This window comes from Lepisma saccharinum, chromosome 1, assembly GCF_977018435.1.
Source record: "Lepisma saccharinum chromosome 1, izLepSacc3.1, whole genome shotgun sequence".
NCBI lineage: Eukaryota > Metazoa > Arthropoda > Insecta > Zygentoma > Lepismatidae > Lepisma > Lepisma saccharinum.
The window spans coordinates 202,807,229-202,831,684 of record NC_139229.1 but is presented as its reverse complement, the minus strand read 5'-3'; the positions used below and the strand labels follow the sequence as shown (position 1 = coordinate 202,831,684).

The window sequence follows — 24,456 nt, the reverse complement described above, 5'->3', positions numbered from 1 at the left end:
CTCCATGTGATTTCGCACTGTTTCCTCACGTTAAGAGCAGGCTCAAGGGGAGACTGTTTGCCAATGACGAAGACCTTCTAAGGACCATCGTCTGGGGGAGCTGGTTCGGCGGTTGGTTTCGAAGAATGAAGAAGTGCATAGAGTGTGGTGGAAGATACTTTGAAAGAATGTGAAAATATAAGCAATATTGCAAAACTTTCCTAGTGTCTTACCTAGTGCCCGTTCTACACTACGTATCCAGTACCTTTGTCGAATGGACGAAAATAACATCAATCGCTCATGTTCTGATGCAATTAGTAGGCGGGTGAAGTGACTCTTTGCATGTAAGATAATTTGATGCTTACTGCTGAATTTCAAGTTGCCATTTTCTAGCCTACTTCCAGCATTCTCTGATTGTCCAGAAGAGAACTTACATCTCATCTTTAATATTTTTGCTGTTACACAAATTATAAAATTGAAATTGGATTGAAAATGCTTTAGCGTTCGTGCTAAGTTCACTCTTGAGTCCACCATTTAAATAGAAACTTGATGCCATTGGCCGTCTGGTCTGCACGTAAAAATAAATAAATACATGAGCACTAATTCCATCTCGAGTATCATTTTGTCCTGCTACTCTTAGATTCTGCTAGCCTTGCTTTTTTTACTTCAATGTTTGCCCACCCCCAACCCTATAGAACATAGAATTGATTTCCGACCAAGGTTGGGGGGGGGGGGGGTAATGACATCCTGTGGTAGAGCCACTGGCTATCTTCCGTCTGCCCTAGATGCTTCGGTGTCAGGACATAACGCGAATTGCACGGCAACTTCATCTTTGTTAAAATCCCCTTCTGCCTCACTATCCTACATCAACGAACTATAAAATTTCTTCGTGAACTTTGTGCTCCTCGGCAAAGTCTGAAATTGTACTTTACTGATCATGTTACGTGCAACATCTAGAACGTACTAACAGGTTAATTGCCCGTCACGATAGAACTGGCGTTAAATAATTTCCAGAGCACAGCCTGATGATATATCTTGATAGCACCTGAAATTTTTGTTCCAGTGCGACTTGAAAAAAAGGAACAACAAGTAGGCGGACAAAAAGACCGTTTAACAAAAATACCGAAAAAAGAACTCGCTGAGCTGTAGGCAAATATTGAAATACACAAACAGGCCACTTAAACCAAAAGAATTGATTGATTGATTTGGTGTTTGAAGTCCACGTTATGCACAGTAAGGCTAATCGGGACTGGACCTACAGTTTAAAGTTGGATCCGAACCACTTGTGCCTCCACCAGGTATCGAACCCGGGACCCCTTAATTACAAGGCGAAGACGCTACCACTGCGCCATCGGGGAGGCCAAAAAAAATAAGAAAAAACTCTTAACAACAATACTGACGAAAGAAAAGACAACGGCCTCTGATCCCTATAGAGACTGCCGACAGTAGAGAAAAATATATGTGACTTGTCTTTCAATGATTGGCTGTTGTATACAATAACAACGGTCTCACTACAATACCTAACATTCGGGCGCTCAATGTGACTACGACATGACACTAAGAGTTAATGTTTTCAACATAGGTTTTGAATATGGCTGCTGAACGGGGTGCGGAAGAAAATTAGGGGTTCGCGGCCCCCTGGCGCCGAATCCGTATCACACCACAATTTTTATTGCTTTCTAACAGAAATAATAAATGTGAAACACTATCACCTTTTTGTCATGTTTGATAATTGACCCAGTTACCTGTAATACATCTTTCACTAGCCGACCTCCTTTGTGGGGTGGTTATACAACGCAGTGCGACGAAAGGATCGCTGTGCAAACCCCAGCCTGGGAATAGGTGTTGTTTGTGAGTGCCCCTAAATCAATTTCATATTATCACTCGTTCTCATCGTCGCGATTAACTAGAAGTGGCAGGAAAGCGATGTTAAGTTCCAAAAATTAAATATCCACTCTCTCTCTCTCTCTCTCTCTCTCTCTCTCTCTCTCTCTCTCTATCACATGCATCTACATCTACACATGAAAGTGACTTCATGATTTCGTTTTTTTTGGGGGGTACGTATATTTTCTTTATCTAATAGATTGGTTGGTGCTTCAAGTCCATTTTCTGTATGCACAGTATGGCTAATCGGGACTGAATCTACAGTGAAAAGTGGGATCCGAACCACTGTGCCTCCTCCGGGAATCGAACCCGGGACCCCTTGGTACAAAGCTCTATCTAATAGAACAATTTCAGGTTATATAGCGGACTTTTTTTTATAGCCAAAGCTCACAAATTGATCTCTCAGTAGCTTCTTTCTTATTGTTATCACCTGCATAACGTATTTCACATTTGATTAATTTTGTAAATGTATTAATTCCGTTGAAAAGGTTCAAAAAGTGTGGGTTTTTAAAGCAAGGATGATGTGTAAGGGGTTATCCTTTTCGAAGACCCCAAAATGCCAACCTCTCTTTAACGTAGTACACCCTGGAATGCATTTTGCAGACTTGGCGTCTGGAAGCTCAGGCAGTAAAAATCTCTGTAGGGCTTGTCTCTTATCCTGTCCATTCATGTTTGTGATTATTCCTTCGTCATTTGCATCTTATCGCCATTCATCTTCATCTTCAACCTATTTCACCACATAGTTCACATTAGCCCACTTAGGCTAATAAGGCCGGGAACATGAACCTTTTCCTGGCCTCGTCCCAGTCATGAAGTATGGCTAGGGTTCCCAGACGTCCGGTTTTTCCCGGACATGTTCTACATTTTAGCCTTATGTCCGGCGTCCGGGACATTTGAAAAATATCATAAATGTCCTACATTTTGAGCGTCACATAATATTATTTAGGAAAATAGGTAACAGAAAGAAATCATGCAAGTTACAAGTCTATGCACTACGCTTCCAAACTCAATAGTGAAATTTATTTTGATTCAGTCATTGATGGCCGTGTGCACGAACGAAGATCAATTTTAAACTCGGATCGGGAATGGATCACTGGAAAATTCCATTGCACGAAGACGGTTCAACACATGATCGCGATCTCGGAACATCAAAACGAGTTTATCTTCTGATCGGCCATTCGCGACCGTTTTGGTGTCTGATCCTGGTTCACGATACTGACGCTTCGACTGCAGGCAGTTGCTTTTTTAATATAAAAAAAGCGGAAAGTGATATCGAGGGCGTGCAAACGCTAGAGATGTTGGATGTACAATGCTGATAATTCGAGAACTATGTAAACTAAAAACTGCCAAAATAATAATAATAATTTGTGGTTCTGTGGTGCAAAGTCGTAATGTCTTTAAATACTGTACTTTCTATCCCAGAAAACAAAACATATATAAATGTCATATATTACGTGCAAGGTAAATTAGAACAGAGCAATGTTTACGATATTTCTACATGGTGTTGAAAATATGATTGTATAAATTTACGAAATATACATGTTACTGGCTATTTACACGACACGACAATATAAATATATAAGAATTAAGAAATGAAAAATTCTAATACTTACCACAGTACAGTAATAATAGAAATAATAATAATAATATATCTTTATTGTGGGCGAGGTTCAGCGTACGCTGTTCTCTCAAAATCGAATGCATTTCATAAGGCATTAAAGTCCAGTAGAAGAAGGTTCCATGCTTTCTCCTCCTTTTGTGTTGTGCCGTCAGTTCTTTTTTAATATAATTATTTCCTTACACTCCACTACATCCTTGTACATATTGACAAGGTAGATTAGTACATCTCTCAAATGCAGAGAAGTTTGCAGCCCGAATTATCTTCTTCTCCTACATGTTGATACTTTACCACATCACATTACTCTATGGGGTTCTTGATTGTCATTTGTTTTAGATAACCAATCAGGTATAGCCTTACAAATTAATCTCGGATCAGTTGAACGGAATCTCCTGAACGTCGTTTTTCGTTGTTGCAATGCAAATCTTTAAGCCAAGTTAATTTAGAATGGATTAAAATTGATCTCGTACATCTGAACTTCGAAATAATCGGCGTTGGTGCACGCGGTCACGAGTCATTGCCCAAAAAGAAAAAAAAAGTTTGTTCTGCTATTAAACAAACAGGAAAACGGAAGCACTTAATGAACAAAGTTTTGGGACCACTTTTGATAACGTCACTGTTCAATGCCTGAACAGAATTTCTTGCCTTAGGGTTTAAACTAATGGAACAAGGTGTTGCCCATTCTTATTCAATATTCAATATAATTTGATTGTAAAGCAGGGGTATAGAGAACAAAATTATTCATGGTGTCTGCCAGTCAAGAAAGTCATGGTAGTCAAGAAAAAGTAAAGAAATTAACAAGTAGGTCAAGAAATCAATAAAAAGGCAATAAATTATTCTTGTGGTCAAGAATTTTTGCTATCATAATGACTGATTGGTTGATTTAGTTTATTTTACTTCACTTTTTTCTGTCCCTTTGGCTAATCGCAGGGATGAGGATGAATGGTGGTAAGATAAGATGGATGAAGGGACAGTCACAAACATATAGGGACAACCGACACAAGCCCCACATAAGTTTATACTGGCTGTGAATAGACGCCAAAGCCTCGCTTATCTGCCAAACACAGTTCAGGCTCTTTGGTAGGGTATTTCATTAAATAAAGATTTATTTTCTTAATGACTAATTTTCAACTTTACCTAAGTAGGGGTCGAATAAATAGACATAAAGAAAAACGGAAAAAAGGTATAGAAAAGTCCAGAAAAAGTCAAGAATTCTGGATATGTTATTTTGGTAGACACCCTGGACACCACTCAAGATGAAACTTCTCGAACTATTTTCAATTACGGTAACTGATGAATATTTGTTTGCCATTACAGGTCATAATTCAAATGTTGAGAGAGTACTTTCATTACCATCACCACAATAGACTCACGAGAGAAATTATTTTTTCGTGAAGTCTGTAAAATGTTTGTTTGGTACTGGTCCCTATAATTTCAAAGAGTCTGACTGTCCACTCTAACATAAGTATAGTTTGGCTAAACCTGAAATTTTGATAAAAATTGTGTCCTCTGAGAAGTACCGCTTAAATCATGTAGTGAGAGGTGCATTGAGTAGTATGATTGAAAGTTTTGAAATTTTGCATTTAAAAATTCATTAAGAATTCATTTTTTTAAAACTGAAAAGTGTCACTTTTCAAATACTTTCTAAAGTGTTCTATATAAATATGTATTATTTATTGAGAATGTTTCGTGTCCTACATTTTGACTTAATGTCCTACATTTTGGGACAGCATGTCCTACATTTCCCTTACAGCGATCTGGTAACCCTAAGTATGGCGGCACTCTCTACAAATTTTGACACATCTTCCCTCTCACTGGATGCTCTCGAACAGAAGAGGGCGTAAGAGCGGTGCTTTCTTGCTTCATTGATTTGTTGTTTTAAGTCCACTTTATGCACAAAAAGGCTAATCGGGACTGGATCTACAGTTTAAAGTGGAATCTTGCAATTTTATGTGCTGGCAGCATGTTTAGCATCAATTTCCTATGTATTTAAATGGGAGAACAATTTGCGATTAAAATTACCACCTGAGCTCTTTGTAGGATAAATCTTTGTTTACATTCAGCAGTAGTGCGAAATAGCAGCGTGTTGTCGTGGCTGGTATGGTAGAAACGTTTAAATTACGCGATATTTTTAAAAATTGCGAATGCGATGTAAATTCCAGGAACTCTAACGAAGCTGTGCTGAGAACGAAGCATTTAATTATGATAGGCAAAAATGACACGGAAAACGCAGACGGAACTAATATATATGCACTGGTTCTTCAAAGCAGTAAAAAAACTGCACCTCATGTTTTATTGTAACTTGGGTTCTCTTAAATTGAATTGACCTGTACTTGAAAAGCTGGGGCAGGAGAAAATTACGAATCGTTGCAATTCTTTCTCGAAAGAGGAAGGCTGGTTCAGTGGCGTACGCAAGGGGGATTACGAGGTTTAAACCCCCCTTTAGCTTTTGAAATCTTTTGAAAAATGCTGTGAAGAAAATTAAAAATGCCCAATTTATCACAGTCAAAGATCTGCGACAATATTACTACTAGTACTAATGATAATAATAATAATAATTAATTTGAATTGTTATTCCCATGCAGCATGGAGAAAAGCACAGTATTCCAAACACACCCGTCTTTCATAGTGAATGCCTTGAAAATTTAAACACGATCTTTTTAAAATAAAATACGAGTATGAGGGCAACTAGGATTGAAAAGAGAAAAAAGTTGTTTTGTATCTCAGTTGCAACAATGTTCAATGAGCATTTATTTTTTCAGTAAACAATGAGAATTAACTAAAGAAAGTTTTTGGTTCGTTGTAAGCGGGTAATGTATAGACAAAAGCTAGGCGGACAAGAATACACAGCCACCAATCCGCCTTCCCATTGTTTACACTGGCACGTTTAAATTTCTGATTTCAAACGACAATAAGATTAACTATTGTAAAATGTTTTGTTGGTAAGAACAGCGAGACAATTCAGATGTGAATTATCGGGGACATTTATGCGGGGACAAAAGCTGAAAAATTCCAGCCAATGCTGGGAATCGAACACTGTCAGACGCACTCGACCAGACCACCGTAGCTCCTTGGATGAGTTCCATACTTTGATTATTTCAATTTATTTTAATATATTTTTCTTGTTTGTATGGATTTTCTTCACACTTTAAATGTCACCTCGTTGACTAGACAATTATTTCGTAACAAAGGAAAAAAAAATGTTCTCAGAATTTGAGAAAAATCGAATGACTAGAAAGTAATTTCGTTCTATTCCTTTCATAAATACTATATTTATGCAGATCTCCACTACTTAATAGTAGTAGTAGTATTGGTAGTAATTCAACTAATTAATAAATTATAAGTATTATTATTTATAATTATAATTATTTAATTAAAGTATAATAAAACAACAGTAATGTGAATTTTGATAAAGCTTTAGAAATAACCCCCCTTGATGAAATCCTGCGTACGCTACTGGGCTGGTTTAATAATAATTAATAATATTCACGATTACATGACCAAGTTATCCTTATTGAAAAAGGACAACGTACTGAATGAAACAGCAACATTATCATGTCCATTTTCATTTTCTGGTTACATTTCAAATTTAACATTAATTCATTCTCAAACCCTGTTAATCGACTTGCACCTGTTCCAAATTTCACACATACATAATACATGGATCCATTGGGTAAGCGTAAGACGCTTCATGACTTTTCGAAAAAAAAAGTTTTGTTTATAAAGTACAATTTAAAACTTTACTTTCATGGTAATATATATTTATCTCTCGAAAAATAAAGTGAGCAGACTCCTGCATTCTTCGTAATTTCCTTGCCGAATTACAGTCTTATCCAGGCCAGTAGCTAGAATTGATCTCCGGGGGGGGGGGGGGGGTAACGGGTTATCAGAGGGGGCTTTGTAAACCAAACCCATTTTTTTTTTTTAAAAAAAATGACAGTATTAAATGAAGGTAAATTACGTGTGTCTGTGTCGAAGGGAAAGGGGGGGGGTCATTAAGTTATATAAAATTTATAAATATCATACGAATAGTACATTTTTCTACATCTTTTAAAACATCTCTTGAAATGGTAATTGAGTGATACTGAAATTATTCGTTACACACTCCATACTATTTTAGATGATACAGACAATTATATCACACAGAACAAAAAGCGTACAGTACATTCCACTCCTGACTGTAGCAACGAAACTCCCCTTTGTTCCCAAAACCTGTGATCTATTGACCTTTGATGCAGATGTGGAGGGAATTTGCATGATACCATCAGTAACAGATTTCTGGCTAAACGGGAGGTCGCAACAGGGACAGTGAAGATACAGATAAAGAAGCTTCCCTATGAAAGAACTCGACTCATAAACAAGATGAGAGAATGAGCTGCTGTCCATGTTCTGTGCATTTATCCTTAAAGTTGTGAACTGTCCACATTTTCACTCTTCGCTGCAAACAAATTACACAAAATAGTTGTACCTAATGTCAAGGGCTGATGGCAGTGCCAGGGGGGGCAGACGCCAGTTCCAGGGTGGTTAAACCCCCTGGCCCCTGCCTGGCTGCGAGCCAGGTGTTATCCCTCATGTCAATCTTCTGTCAATCAATTACGTTTTCCCTGATTTATTTATAGATTTCATTTTGTTGATTCCACGGGTGGAAACACACAAACTTTTAATTTCTGAGCCATAAAACGATAGAAAAAAAGGACTTCAACACAACTTATCCTACTATAGAGTAGTTCCTGAAAATCTCACCAGATGGCATATCGGTTAATTTCAATTGCGAATTGCCCATCAAAAGCGTGGGTACACAACAGGGGTGCTGTCACCTACAATGGTTTGCTTTGACCAGGCCCATTTACGGGTCCTTTAACAACCCTGTCAAGTGAGTGCCAAGAGGCACTCTTAAATTGAGTGCGATAAGTAAAACCCCTTAGAATATAGAGGGTAAAGTATAAAAGGTATAGAGAGAGCGTGTGTGACGTCAGCTGAAGCCAAAATAGCTTGCGGTGGCCACCATGTTGGGATGTTCCACACGGCTGTTGCGTCTATTTGTAAACATTCAGTGAGAGGGAATTTCGTCGGCAAAATCAAGGCTGCTTGCTATGTTTCTTTGTTTAAATCGTCAGAAACAATAACACGAAGTTCTTAGTAACTAGTTTTGACGAAAAAACGACGACCTTTTTAAGTACTGTGGCGTGTTCATTTACCATATGTAATGCTAAGTTAGTATACCAGAAAGAGTTTCATGAAATAACAATAGAATCAAAATAGGAGTTGCATTATAACTCCTACACTCGTAAATGCATCACGAAACATTATTATATAAAAATATGAGCTACGTACAAAGTTTTAACACGACTTAATAACAATTTACGCCACCTCAATAAGTAAGCTTAAGTCGAGATTATAGGTAGATTTCGGACCGATACGCGACACTCGAGAAGCGACAAAAGACAGGAGCCCGTTCATTTAATGGAAGCATTCAGACCGAAGCGACAGGTGACAAGCGATAAGTCTCTCTTGGCAACAGACTCTCAGAAATGAATATAATTTTTTAAACCGAAGCGACACGCCAAGCTGCACGTGTCGCTCAGAATGGGCTGTTTTCTAAATATCGTGTCGCCTCGGTTTGTTGGCGGCGCATGCAAGGTTAATTTTTTTTGCTTCAGACTGAAGGGGCTTGTGTCGCCTCAATAATACAGTTTTCAGATCTAATGTACACGCGACTCGTGTCCCGTCGGAATGTCATTTCGTGACTGCAAATTATTCCACAAATATAACTGTTTCCATCAATTCACGTACCGCCTTTCAAGACAAACAAATCTACATAATATATTCCAAAAACTAACAAAGCCGCATTACTTTCATAACAAAATTAGCACCGACATTGATCGCACTGCCATCTATGTTTCTCATCCGTCTGGGGAACCAGTTTCTTGGGTCGTTTTCCACACTATGTCATTCAAGGCGCTGTAGTAAAACCCGACAAATACAAACATGCGGGTCTTGTAGTTTGTCCAGCATTGGACATCACACCATACAGCCCCACAATTTTGGTTATCTCATACCATGCATTCATTCCTTCTATGACATCGGTTAATTATTGCCAGAAGCCAGCCAGATTTTGTGTCCCTCCTATTTTTTATTGTTTATATTAAATCTTCACTTATGCTACGCTGTGTTGGACAATTAGTAAAACACCTACACATGTTGTAGAAGAAGAAATGAAGTGGAGAATCTTACTTGACGGTGCGTATTAGTTCTTTAAAAAAGATAAATTTCTAAATTATGTCGATAGTACGTGCAACAGTTGGTAACAAACTTCCACATTTGTCAACGTAATACGTGCTCACACCCCACGCGACGAGCGTAAAGTAGATGGCAATATATACGGATGGCTGCAAACAAGAACAGGGAGTCGGAAGTGCGTACTATAATCCACAAATGAGGATCTCTCAGGTGACACATTAATATTCACTGCAGAATGCTTTGCCATATTAAGGGCTATAGCATTCGGAATCAATCCTGCCCTCTCTCACATGTTAATCCTTGCAGATGCAATGAGTGTTCTTCAAGCATTAACAACATCCTATCCTCTCCTTTGTAAAGTATCACTGTATGTTCGGTTACTTATAAAGCATGTACAAAAGGCAGTGAAGCAAAACATAGACATACAATTCACCTATGTTGCCGTCCCCCGTGGTTAGCACATCACTCTACTACGACGCCAGGGGTTCCGGTCTGGGCATGTATATTTGTGAGTGTCCATTCATCATGTCATCACTCATCCCAATCTTCACAAATTAGCCAAAAGTGACACAAAGAGCGAAGTAAAATAAAACAAATCATGGTACTATTATCGTATGGGTGAAACACCTACGAATCATATATTTCGGACTTCTTTACATTGCTAACGTGTTGCGGAACATTTCTTAAGGCGAAATAATGCATTTCTAACTAAGATAATGTTTATTTTCTCTATTTACGAGTACTTACTGTTACTTGTTATTTCGAATCTGTAACACACTATGGCCGTGATAGCATACTGGTTTAGGGGGCGTTCTGAGAGTGTTTTGTTGATTTATGCAGTGGTGCAACCTCGTTCACCGGAAAATATCTACTTTCGTGCCCCTATTTGAAATTATGCTAATACGTCGCATTTACGTGTAGAACTTGTAAAATAACCTTGCGATTTACCACGTTCATTGTCCATACACAGCAATTCGGAACCATCTTTCTTTCGCAATTCGGAACCATCTTTCTTTCGCAATTCGTTAATGCTCTTCCTTTACGCACAACACTCTTGCAACCTTGAATATTGACGTCAGACGAGGAATGCCTACGTGGTTAGGTTAGGCCTGTTAGGTTAGGTTCCATTAGCATAAATACAAAGAAAAAATAATATTTTCGCTAAGAGACGCGTTACCTTTGGATTGCCTAACATGAAAAAGGTCTCTCCTGTGACGTCAGAACACAATGTTGCTAGAGTGTTGTGCGATAAGTGACACCCATTCGGGTCGGAACCATGTTTCTTTCGAAATTTGTTAATGCTCTTCCTTTACGCACAACCATCTTGCAACCTTGAATATTGACGTCAGACGAGGAATGCCTACGTGGTTAGGTTAGGCCTGTTGGGTTAAGTTCCATTAGCATAGATACAAAGAAAAAATATTATTTTCGCTAAGAGACGCGTTAGCTTGTATTGCCTAACATGAAAAAGATCTTTCCTGTGACGTCAGAACACAATGTTGCTACAGTGTTGTGCGATAAGTGACACCCATTCGGGTCGGAACCATCTTTCTTTCGTAATTCATTAATTCTCTTCCTTCACGCACAACAATCTTGCAACCTTGAATATTGACGTCAGACGAGGAATGCCTACGTGGTTAGGTTAGGACTGTTAGGTTAGGTTCCATTAGCATAAATAGAAAGAAAAATTGTAAAAACAGCTCTCTCCTGTGATGTCCGAACACAATGTTGCTACAGTGTTGTGCGATAAGTGACACCCATTCGGGAAAAATGGCTTGTTCCGAACTTGACAGGTGGTTCTAGTGAAAACACGGCGAGGCTGAAACACTGGCTACGGGGTTGCATCGTCTTAACACACGGAACATTGCACTCTCATGCAAAAAGCAAATGGCGGGAGCAGAAACAGCATGTCGGTCAGAGATTTTCGCAGAAAACAAAACGCATTCACATTAAAATGGATCAAATCTACATTCAGGAACTTCCAAAACGCTCAAGAAAATGATTTCCGTAAGTACTTTCTCCTGTAAATTTGAAGGAATCCGTTTTACCCATACGATAATATTACCCAAATCATAACAATTTACCTATGTTAAGGCACATTATGACAACACAAACAATCAAATAGTAGATGTAGGCTATATGCCAAACAAGCTATAAGAATAGAGAGTGTTACTGTCACCCACCTCCCATACACAGATTTCTTACCAAGAGTCAAAAAGAAATTAAACTCTCACTGGCAACGATGGTGTGAAGACCAATTTTCAGACCACAGGTCATACATACAAATGGGTGACATGGTTTTATGCATGTAATCTCCCCAAAAATCTTTTAGACCTTCATCATCCGATTGCAGACAGGACATGTCCGTACCAACTCTCATTTAGCTCGTCTGAACATTATTAAAAATAAAAAAAAGTAGGTATTTGTGGGGCAAAATGCCAAGATACTAATCATTTATTTTTCCAATGTCTTGAATTCAAGCAACAGCAATCATTACTATTCGATGGGTTAAGAAAGTGTCATGTCCAATTCCCAACTTCTATCATCACGCTATTATCAGAACCGCCATTAGTTGTAATGTGGATACTATATGGATATGCCAGGAGATGCAAAATACTCATTTAAATATATGCTTTTCGAAACATAAACAAAAAAGAACGAACAAACAAAAAAAATCAAACTACAGTTGGGGGAAACAGTGTGCAGTGTGATATAAAAAGTGAAAACAATCTAGTGATTGGGACCACAATATGATTCAGTAAGTGTGACCAAAGTTGACATAAGTCGACAGGATCAAGAAGAGAAGAAGAAAAAGTAGATTGCAACAGCAGTGCGTATCCAAGAGGACAGTAAATGAATAGATGCCCACAAAAATCCTGCAGGAGTATCAAGAGAGAAATCATTCTCCAGAAAACACAGTCATAACATAACAACATAATTACTAAGAGTCTGAAGTATGTGTTAAAATACATAAATAGAAACCGAACCATGTAAAAAATGTCTGTATATGTACCACAATTAATTCGGAATAAAACAATCGAAACTTGAGCCAAGGTATTACTACGGTCTAAAATACAGAAGTTCACACATAACAGTTTTATGTATTTTTATGTTAATTCTTAGTATTCAGTATAGAGTTCAGGTAGGAACTCTAACCTAGAATATCCAGTAACCAAATAGTGAGTTCAGTACTAATAAATATATAATTTGTTTTTGTAATAAATGAAATGTAGTCGACAAATATTAAATTGAGAATTAAGCCAAATCTAGAATCATTTGAAAGAAAATTAGCTAGAAGTTATTTCCGCGGTAAATGTCTGTTATATCGGAGACACATTTCTTCATTTTTACAAAATAAACTACTTACGGAAATGAGTTTCTGTAGCATTTTGAAAGTTCGTCGAGGTATTTTCTCACCGTAGAATGCTGCACAACAAGAAATTAGCACTTTTGATATAATAAACTTTCATTTTGTGCAAAGCGACAACATTATGCCGTTGTTTCCATTATGTACCTGCAGATGGCACAAGCATCGAAAGTCACGCGGTCTCGCCAGTGTTTCCAAACGTTCCTTTTTTTACGAGAATTTTTTTAAATTTTTTTAACTATGCTTACCTAACCTTGCTGGAAATGGTCCGTGGGGCTATCGTGAATGGTTTTTAGGGCTATCCGTCAATGGTTTGTAATGACATAATGAACACGAAAGTAGGTATTTTTCAGTTAAGAAGGTTGAAACACTGCATACCCACTCCAAATCTACAAAATACAAGCGGGACGCACGATGATCCACAGCTGTGCGTGCCATATTGTATCTTTCGCAACGGAAGAGAGGACCCAAAAGAATTACTCGTAATGTGAAAAATGGAAGTTATTTTCATGTAAAAAGCATAATTGCACCTTCAACTATGTTCCGCAATACACAATTGGTAAGTACGAACCATTTGAAACTGAAAATATCCGATAGAAATGTGTCTCCGATATAACAGACATTTACCATTTCCGCTTAATTTTCGATTGGTGAATGCTTCCATTGATAGGTTAGGCCATTTGTGTGTGACAGAGAGAGAGTGTGTGTGTGTGTTAACACTTTAATTTTAGAGTAGATAATACAGGAACTGGCAAATAGGAAGGTGACTAGTATAAAAGTTTCTTTCAAGTGCAAGGAAATCTAATGAGTGTTGGCAGAGCTCTGTTATCAGTTCTTCTCGCCTGTTTATTGCAGTGAAGGGGAAAAGGGAAGATGAAAAATCCCTGACTGATGTTCAGCGTGATATCCTAGGCAGTTGTACTGTTATTTCTCGATTTGGCCAGTTGAATGGAATGTGGCAGATGAGAGAATTGCCACTTCCGATTACATTTGGTGTGGCTATGGTGAACGTTTTCTCCAATCATATGGCAGAAAGCTCAACAGCTTTTCTAGTTTCTGTTCTATCCCAAACATTTGCAATGAATAATTTCTTTATCTTACAAATGTTGAAATTATGTTCTCAAAGCTGAAGATTATTTGGTAACACTTTACTATACCGAGATGGATTTCTTCAAATTTACAGGAGAAAGTACTTACGCAAATCATTTTCTGTAGCGTTGTTGATGTTCGGGAATGTAGTTTTGATCCATTTTAATGCGAATGCATGTGGTTTTCTACGAAAATCTATTTCCGACGCGCTATTGCTGCTGCCGCCATTTGCTTTCTGCACGAGAGCACAATACGCCATCGTATTGTCCGTATATGCTAAATTGAACGAAAGGAGTGCTAATGGAACCTAACCTAACAGGCCTAACCTAACCTAGTAGGGATACCTCGTTCCCATGATGGTTCGTGGGGCTATCGTGAATTTTGGGGCTAACGTCAATGGTTTTTGGGGCTACCCATGGATGGTGTGTGGGAAATAAGGAACAACAGTAAGTACACGTTAATGTAAGAAATAGACATTATTTTCGTTAGAAATTCATTATTTCACCTAAAGAAATGTTCCGCAATGCAGAATAGTACGTTAGCAATGTAAAAAATTGCGAAATAAATCATTGATAGGTGTCTCCGGTATAGTAAAGTAGTACCGATTATTTAACATTATTTTTTTAAATCTTGCAAACATGTTCTATGTCCTCCAGTACTCTTTTTAAAAAAATCATCCAGTATGTAGAAATTTTACTGATTTCCTTATGTTAAAACATACTTTCCTGAAATAGCCTTTCCATTTTGTATTTTTTTTTTAAAGGTTTGGAAATTTGACACTTATGATGCATTTAATGCATAATAATCTAACCAGGTTCATGTTGAGGTTACCTTTGGCTCTGAAGTATAATTTAGTCCTCCATTGGTAGGTGTGTGCGTGCATGGAGTTACATGGCCTATTGTTTTTCTTCCTTTTAGCTTCTTTTTGAAGTGTTGAAATGTCAGGATTTAGTATTTGTCTTTGGAGAGAGGAGCGTGACTTGGTGGTCCAATCAGATCAAAAACCTAAAATTCTACAAGCAGTTAAACCAAGTGTCAAGCTAAGTTTGCAGCAGGTTTCATGTATCAATCCACGCGAGAACTGAGCTCAGAATCTTCCGTGCCAGTCTTGCCTCAACCGCCGAGCTGCTTACATCATAGACACTGAGAAAATCCACAGTATTTCCAACCGCACAACACATCAAAACCTGCATGCATGTCAGGCGGAATGTATTTTTGCTTCTTTTTGTCTCCTGAAACATAAAATTTTAGAAGTGCTTTTTGCGCATAGATTATTTAATAAATGTGTCATTACGTAATATAAATGCAAAATAACTTCTAAACATGAGAGCATGCACAAAGAAGAAGAAACAAAGATAAAAGTAAACAACGATAGGCCCCTCTTGAATTTAATGACAAATTATTGTTTTTGGTTTAGAAATAAATAAATTTATCAAAAACTTGGTTGCTTCGTTCACAATACATCCGTTACTGTAAGACACACACACTTCAAGTTATACCAGCAAGAAAAGCATGATTTGTTGTTGGTGACAATCAGGTGCATTGTCTGCTGCTATTACTCTGGTTTCAATTTATGAATCACTTCACTAAACCAGGATTCAAATCTTGGTCTGTCCATTTCTTGCTGATAATCGCCCTTTCTTTGCACGCAACAGTAAATATGCACCTTCAACGAAGACTTCATTGGCGCCAGTGGGTGAAACAATAAGCCTCCCCCTTCCCCTCTTCTTTTCTCGTCGGTTTCTTCAGCCCTGGCGGTGGTTTTGTACGGTGGTGTCCTTCAATGTTTGATTGGGGGGAGGAGGCCCCCCGCCTCCTCCCCCCACCAACTTAAAGCACGTTTCGTCCAAATAATAAACATGTTTCTTATCACAGCGATATCTTTTAATACCAGGGAGATTCTTTTGTCGTCAAACAACAAACAATCATGTCCTCTTCCTAAACTTAAACTGCAAATCATTCAGCACCCGTGATACAGTTCGTGCGCACATTCACGGCAAATCACCTCATGCCCTGTTTTACTTTGATCATGTTGTTGCAAGGAGGATTATGCATTTAAAACAACTTGCTTGATTTGAAGAGTTTTTCCCTTCAGATGAAGCCCAAAATAACACTCGGGTAAAACCACATGCTGAACAGGAGATCTCGATTCAGCCATTCTCACTGCTCTATAGCACCATTATTAATCAATCACATCACAATAAACATAGGGTTAAAATAGTGGGATGTGCAACACTTGTATCACGGATTCCACGCACTCTGCAACGTATTCAGTCTTGCTTGACTCACTCTTGATCTTCAGTGCAATACAAACTCCAGTTGGTGAATCTGCAGATCCTAGTTCGTCTGCACAGTGATTGTAACCGATCAAGTACATACCTGCTAATGGATGTATTATTTTGTCTGTATTTTACAAATTAAATGACTGTTTTCTTGCAAGTATGCAGTTCTGTCTGAATAGAACCCATCTCAGTGGAACTATATTCTGTGTGCCCTTTTGGATCTACGTATGTGAAAACCTGCTGCAAAGTTGACTTGACGTTTGACTTAGCTAAGTCTAACGATAATGTGTTTCACAATATTACAGAAGTGATAACTCTGAAGCTACATAAATATTATAGAGACTTGCAAGATGATTTTGAGGAATTTTGAACAAAGGCACTTGAGATAGGGATGTCAGCTGTGGTAATGTTGAACTAAAAAAGAAAACGCCTTGAGGCTTGATCCTCACCTCACCAATGGCATTATGAAACAGCTCAATCAAGAAAGGGTATGTGGTTACTGCACCTGCAATGCTGCTTCTTTTTATTTTTATTTTTTACATTTACGAATCCTGCACAATTATAGGTATTCAATAGTTCTGCATATATATCTTGTAATAACACTTTTATGTAGATTATTATAAACATTGCCAACAAGTATACTGTCCATGAAAACCAGTGCAGATGTTTTTGATGAAGTACTATCAGCATTACTGAAAAAAACATGACTTTTCCAAGTATAAAATATAACAGGCTTCTAAAAAGTACATATTGTTTTTCTCAGAGTTATACGGAATGACAGTATTGTATTGAATCAGATGTTACCTCAAAAGCTGACAGGTGTTTACAAGTAAAACCTTAATACACAGGTAAAACACATACAAAGGTCAGTAGTGCATATGAATGCATGTAGATGTACACTAAGCTCCTAATAGGATTTTGCACAACCATGATATATAAACAAACATTCCTTTGGTTTGTGAATGCAGTTTTGTAAATTTGATGATATATGCTACACTCCGTGGCAAAAAAATAATCACCACCCTCCCCTAGTGATAAAATATAACATTTTCTTTGAAGCAGTATGTTTTATTCTTTTTGTAATTATTTTGACAATTGTACATACTGTACGTAATTTTAACATTTTGTGATAATTTACTTAGCCTAACAATGAAGGTAATAATGAAGAAATCGACAAAGAAAGTGGTTAGTTGATTACATTGTTAAGCTTTATGGTCTTTATTGCCTTCCGCTATTGTTTAGTTACCTTTGTTTGGTCTGATGTATAGTTCAATTGTTACATTTGTTTAGGGATTTGTTTCATAACCTCGCTGAAAGGTTTCTTGATCAGAAGTCATCCTTTTTGCTCACACAAAGTACAGTAAATCGAAATGGGTAGAAAGTAGGGTGTTGGAACATTATTTTGGCCACCCAATCCACCGGACCAGAACCCAATAGAAAATCTATGGCACATAATGACAATGCGTCTCCTGAACAAGATCTTCTGTAATCGATGGGAGAGCTCACTGAGGCACTTGTTAATATCTGGTACCGAGAAATTTACTCTGAAACATGTTCCCATTTAGTTGCTAGCATGCCTCGTCGACTTGAGCCATCACGAAAAGCAAAAGGTGGACAAACGAAATACTGACTTCCGGCAAAGAGGTGAAATCGTACATTATTGTACTGCAATTACGTTTGGTGATACTGTGTGAGCAAGAAGGAAGACTTCTAATCAAGAAACCTTTCAGTGAGGTTATGAAATAAATCCCTAAACAAATGTAACAATTGAACTATACATCAGACCAAACAAAGATAACTAAACAATTTCTTCATTATTACCTTTATTGTTAGAGTAAAAAAAATTCAGAAAATGTTAAAATTACGTACAGTATGTACAATTGTCAAAATAATTACAAAAAATAAAACATACTGCTTGAAAGAAAATATTATATTTCATCACTAGGGGGCGATGTAGTGTAGTTTTGTGATAATACCGACTGTTGTTTGTACTAGGAAATTGAAACATCATCTATATATATATATTTTTCAGGTATGCCGACCATTGTATGCTTTCATTAGGATTAGTTTATGACCCCTATTTTGCCCGACATTCATTCAAAGAGCAAGCATGGCATGGAGGTCTCATGGAAAGAACAACGCTGACATGGTCCGTAGTCTACGGTGTAAGTATTTTGTTTCTGTATTTTTTATTAACATGGTGTAGCACTTGGAATTGTGCGTAGATAATTATGTTTTGTGTCGAAGTATCATCAGTGAAATTGCCCCCCCCCCCCTCCCATGGCAGAGTGGTTAGCACATTGTGCTACGATGCCAAGGGTCCTGTGTTTGAATACTGGTCTGGGAATGGATATTTATGAGTGTCCATTCATCATGTCATCACTCATCCCCATCTTTGCGATTAGCCAAAAGTGGCACAAAAGCAAAGTAAAATAGAATTCTATGTGGATATTAATGAAGGGGAACATGCATAAGTGACTCATAAGTTTTGAAAAAAAAAATTACACCAGAGTATAAATGTGACACCTGGACATTATATCACTTCCTCAATTTTACTTACAGTTAAAAAATATATGTGCATTTTTAAAATATTGTGGTAAAATACCCTTGCAAGCCCAAATTTCTGAAATTGAATTTTCAAGATGGACTCACCTTTTCGATTCTCCATCAGTAAAGTTTGCAAAAATGTGTGTTTAAGTCCAGTGGCGCAGGAACGTTTTTCATTTGGGGGGTACAAAATTCAGCCTCCCATATATATATATAAACACACATACTACTGCACCTAGAAATACATTTCTGGGGTCCAACCAAGTGTTGCACTAATAATAATAATAAATAATTATATTTAATTAAATTAAAATATTAATTAAATATGTAAGTTATCTAGCTTACGTGTAGTTAAGATCGCCAAGATTTGCATAAAAACCACTGCCCTGGCAAGGAATGTAATGTCAAATAGAAAAATAATTGAATATTTATTGAATAACAAACAAGGAGTTAGATCCAATTAACGAAAAGTAAAGTTTCTGATTAATATTTTATGGATATTATCATTAACAGTGTGTATAAATCTTTGGAACCTATCAAAGCCGTATGAGCCAAATTCCTTGCCTTCCAATAAGTTCAGCAGAAATAACCATCGATTATATAACAAATGCTAAACATTATTCTAATTATTTACTTTTACTACTTGGTAAGTCTTTCGAGGGAGTGTCCGGACCCCCTCCTACATACGTCCTTGATACTTAGGTATAATGTGAAGGAATGGGAAATATTCTATTTATTCTAATAACGAATGTCCTGTTATTTAATGCAAAATTTGCATAACTATTTTTTTCTTTGTTTTTCTTAGAATTTGTGTTTTTTTGACAGATTTTAAAACCAGATATCAATTCTGAAACATATAGACTTCGTTCTGGGCTTATTTGAATTTAACGGTACGGAAAATCAGGAGTTTGAAATGTGAAAATTGCGAACAAAGATACATCTATTAATTTTAATGCAGGTTGAGATTAAAGGGGGTGAGGAGGATCTTGAGCCACCCAACCAGGAATAATCACCTCCCACCCACTGGATATAGAAACCACATTATTGAATATACCATACTTATAGAGTTCCACTTCAGTTCAGTTCATTCTAATTTTAAATTCCCATAGCTACACATAAAAATATCCTTAAACAATTTATGGCAGATGTACACATCTAATGTCTTTTAGGAGCCATGTATTTGGTATTTACTCAGACATCTGTAGGGCGTTATATTAAGAAAAGAAAAAAAAACTGAGTTGAGATGGTTCCCGATCAACTCGTAAGAAGTCTAACTTTGAAATATTTGTGAAACATTTGACAAAGCATTTATTTGTTATATAATTAGATGTACCTAATGACACTCTTCAAGCACTGAAAGTACTATCATTAGTCATTACATATAACTAACTAACTAACTAACTAACTAACTCTCTAGCCTTCTTAAACCCGAAGGTTCATGGTTGCAGCAACACAAGCCTTCCATCTGTCCCTATCTTGAGCAAGATCTATATACTCTTTTCCATCTCTACCGATTTCCTTTAGGTCCATCTCAACGTTGTCCCTCCATCTTCATCTTGGCCTTCCTATAGGTCTCTTACCATCAGGTTTCCCAACAAGAATCCTGTGAACTCCTCTTTCCTCTCCCATACGTGCCACATTCATTACATATACAAAACCGAAATCATTCAGATGTCAGAGGAAGCAAGAAAAGACATACGCTCAAAAGGTTTGTTTTTTTCGTTTCAATCTTTGGTGGACAATATGAAGAACCGCCCAAGGTATTTTTTCGTATGTAGTAGTATTAAGTGCAGATGTGTGTGCTTTAGGGTGACATGTCAATTTCTCATTAATGTGAAAAGGTAAACTTTAATGTAAGCAAAAGCACGTGCGCGTCACAGTTAAAGATTTTCGCATCTACAAAGAAAATGCAAAACACATTCCCACCTCGCCGGCCTCCGTGGTGGAGTGGTTAGCATAGCGCTTTGACCAGTGCCGGATCTACAAGCCTCAAAACCCCGCAGTGCGGGGGGGGGGGGGGGGGGCTGGAGACAAGTAAGCATTTAGGGAGCCCTAAGCCATTGACATAGTATAGGGTTCATATATGCATATGTACAAAATAAACTCAGTTACTCAGGGGTACAGAAATGAATACAATATATACAGGTAAAGGTAAAGTTCCCTGTGCTGTGCACCGTGACATGAAGGCACGGGGTAGGTAGAGTTTCACATATTTTTGTTGTCGGCCATCTTAGAGGTGATGTGATCAGCACCACGCTGCAGTCGCATTTGATTTAAGGCTGGGTGGGCCCTAGAGCCGCTTTATGCTGGGACAAAGCCCAACAAATTCCGATCTTAAGACACCCACCCAGGTTTCCCGTGTGACAGTCAGACAAAATCAAATGAGGCTAGAATTTCACTAGCAATGCAGAGGTGAAGGTTTCTTCAAACTATCTTAAATCAGGAACAACTTACGACTGCATGATTGTAACAAATGTATCATTTTCCAGGTGTGAGAAAACAGTGTCAAATACTCGTATATACACCACATCACCTCCATTTCCATTTTTTTAAAAAAATGAGTTGAATTCAATATGGTGGGCTTCTACTTGGAACACACCAATGTGGTTCTCCCCAAGCCAGTGGTTCTCAACCTTTTTCTGTCTGGGACCCACCTTGAAGGATATTACACTTCATGGAGCCCATAAGCATGGCCGCCGGCAGAATTACTTGTAGGGTTGTGTACAGAGTATAGAATCATATTGTCTCCTAACATCGAGTACTTTAAGAAGCCCTCTTTTACGCTTGCTTATACAAATTACATATACTACATTCTAAAAAAGTAATTATGTAATTTAAAAGACTAACCATGAAAAATTCCAGTGAATTCTTAAAACCGTTTGTTCCATTTGTTCATAGGCGGTTAGCTTTGTAATCTAAGCAATCTCGATAGCACGATAGCAATGTGAAATGACTACAGGTGACACCTCTTGGCAATCGCACATATATATGTGTGGGTGTGTGTGAGTGTGAAGGTTGGTAGGTAGAAGGGGACCCTTTGGCAATATTTTGCGGGAGCGCCTAAGATTTGTAGATCCGGCACTGGCTTAGATGCCAGATGTTCCAGGTTGGTCATGTGAGTGTTCATCTATTTCATGATATCATCACCCATCCTCATCTTTGCGATTAGCCAAAAGTGGCAGAAATGCGAAGTAAAATAAACCTAATAGATCAATCAAACATTCCCATCTCACTCAAAGACCTTGTTAATCCAATCCAAAATCTACCAACAGAACCTGCAGTGAGTTTAATTTATCTCGTGCATTCATCTGACTAATGTAATTTTCTTACAGATTGACTTTAGGGTTTAACTTAAAATGGCGTTGTTTGTGTTGCATTCGATACCAAAATTAGATTTTAAGCCATTAATGTCCATTTATAAGTATACCTAATACATAGGTAAAAATAATTCCCCCTCCTCTGATAATATTGCAAATTGCACCCTGTTTAAATGTCTAGGAAAAAATTCATTTCACCTAGGAATGATATTGCGATGCGATGAGTCGAGAATTGTCACAGCCTCATCTCATCTCCGGTGTGGCGAGGTCCGTCTCGTTCTTGTTTATTTTTGTTTCGGTTTCCACTCAGAAGTCATTAAAACTTATTCTAAATTCACTTCATGCTCAGATAGGCTAACCGGGACTCTATTTTCAAAATCTCTTAATATATAGGTTTAAGTATAGTTTTCCGAACACCCCCTTACAAAGTTATGAAAAATATGAGTGAGGTGAAGTACAGCAGTACATTGTACCCTCAAGTTGGTCTGTAGCGTCTCGTCTCGTTCGTGTAAGTATTTCGTTTTGGAAAATTCCATTTCAAATATTCAAAAGGAAATGGGATCAGTCATATAGCCTACTCTTCTGATGAAGATTTGTATCTTATCTTCAAATCGACGCGACCATTTATTTAGAAAATTGTACCCCCCCCCCCTTTTTCCCAAAGGAGCATTCGTCTGCAGCATGATTTTCTGAGAGCAAATCTGATTCCATCGTTCCACACATATTTTAAACAATTTTCATCTCCTTAAAGAGGTTTCCAAGAACTTAAATCAATGAGCTAACTAGTAGCAACCACAATGTTGTAGAATAAGTTTAGAATGGTTTGAATTTCTGTGGTAAGAAAGATAATGTTTATAAGTTATAAACAATATACACTTTCTTATTGGGCGAACTGAAAATAGGTTCTTTCAATTTGCGTCTGCTGTCAAATTACCAAGGGGGTGGCGGGGGGGTACAATTCAATTTACGGATTTAGGGGGTGCAGTACCCTCTTCAAAAATTTAGGGGGTGCAACGTACCCCTGTACCCCCCCCCCCCCCCCCCCGTTCCTGTGCCACTGTTTAAGTCCATGTTATGTGCTCATTGGAACCGGACCACAGTTTAAAGTGGAATCCCAAACAAAAAAAGACACATTGTCAGAGGGAAGCCTTTAGATTTCCTGTAACAAATATGTATCAAAGTTCTACCTGTTTAGTTGTTCTTAACATTCCGCTGTTGACGAACCTCCTTATTTGCTAATATGGCAACTGGGTTATTTATAAATCTGAAATCAAATTCAGCGTGGACACAAAGGATGGTGCTTTTTACATCAAGAATACCAATTTACAACCATTCCTCATCTTATAGACATATGGGTTACTGCCCTCCATTACTATCAGTTCTCTCCATTCTCTGCTAAATCAGTGGTCATTCTTTTTATATTGTCTTTTCTGATGTCAACATGAATATTTTTAGTGTCCAGTACTTATATTCTTCGATATTTTGACGGAACACACACATGATGATGTTAAATGCATTTGCAAATACATAATTAGTATTACTTATATGTGTGATTGTTTCAGTGAATGGCATAGTACGCAGCAGACGAGTGGAAGAAACAATGTTGTCTGTTGACAGGGGAAAGTATGTCAGACATTCCCCACAGCCATACTTAGATGCTCCACAAAGCATTGGATTTGGTGTTACTATTAGTGCACCACATATGGTAAGTTTGATGATCACTTCAGAATTTCTAAAGCTGTTTGTACCCGATCAAATTAACCATGAAAAAGTCGTTGAATGCAATGTTTAAAGGAAGTGACGTCAGAGCACACGCCATGCTGCTTCTTGCATTTGTGGTTACTGTCCAAGAATTTCTAAATAGGAACTGTTCTAAATAATGCCATCCAAGCCTGACTGTCGACCAAATAGAGCATGTACTTTTGAAATCAGTTATCAAAAAGAAGCATTGAGGTACATAATGCTACTTACTTTTATTCTGTGGTAAAGAGAAAGGCAACGTGGAATAACACGCGAGAGTTGTTTTTGTGACTTGCGAGCAAGAAAAGGAGGAACAGTAAACCATTGTCATCTGTATATATTTAATTGCAATTATACATCATTTGTCATCTGTATATATTTAATTGCAATTGT

General features: G+C 37.7%; 1 protein-coding gene across 10 annotated transcripts in view; it reads left to right on the top strand.

Annotated features, from left to right (window-relative positions):
* The first annotated feature begins 9,562 nt into the window (after positions 1-9,562).
* Positions 9,563-24,456, top strand: part of LOC145978332 (protein-L-isoaspartate(D-aspartate) O-methyltransferase-like) — a 50,996-nt gene continuing 36,102 nt past the window's right edge. For 4 of the 10 annotated variants that reach the window (XR_014440684.1, XM_083110944.1, XM_083110963.1 and 1 more), the window contains exons 1-3: positions 9,570-9,721; positions 18,492-18,624; positions 23,886-24,028. Coding sequence is in view for 5 of the 10 variants with exons in the window: in XM_083110944.1 (XP_082967070.1) it covers positions 18,570-18,624; positions 23,886-24,028 (198 nt within the window). In the remaining 5 variants the exon portion in view is untranslated. Of the gene's footprint in view, positions 9,722-9,808; positions 9,932-18,491; positions 18,625-23,885; positions 24,029-24,456 lie in introns of those variants that run through there. The other 6 variants (XR_014440681.1, XR_014440680.1, XM_083110925.1 and 3 more) reach the window with 5 other exon arrangements.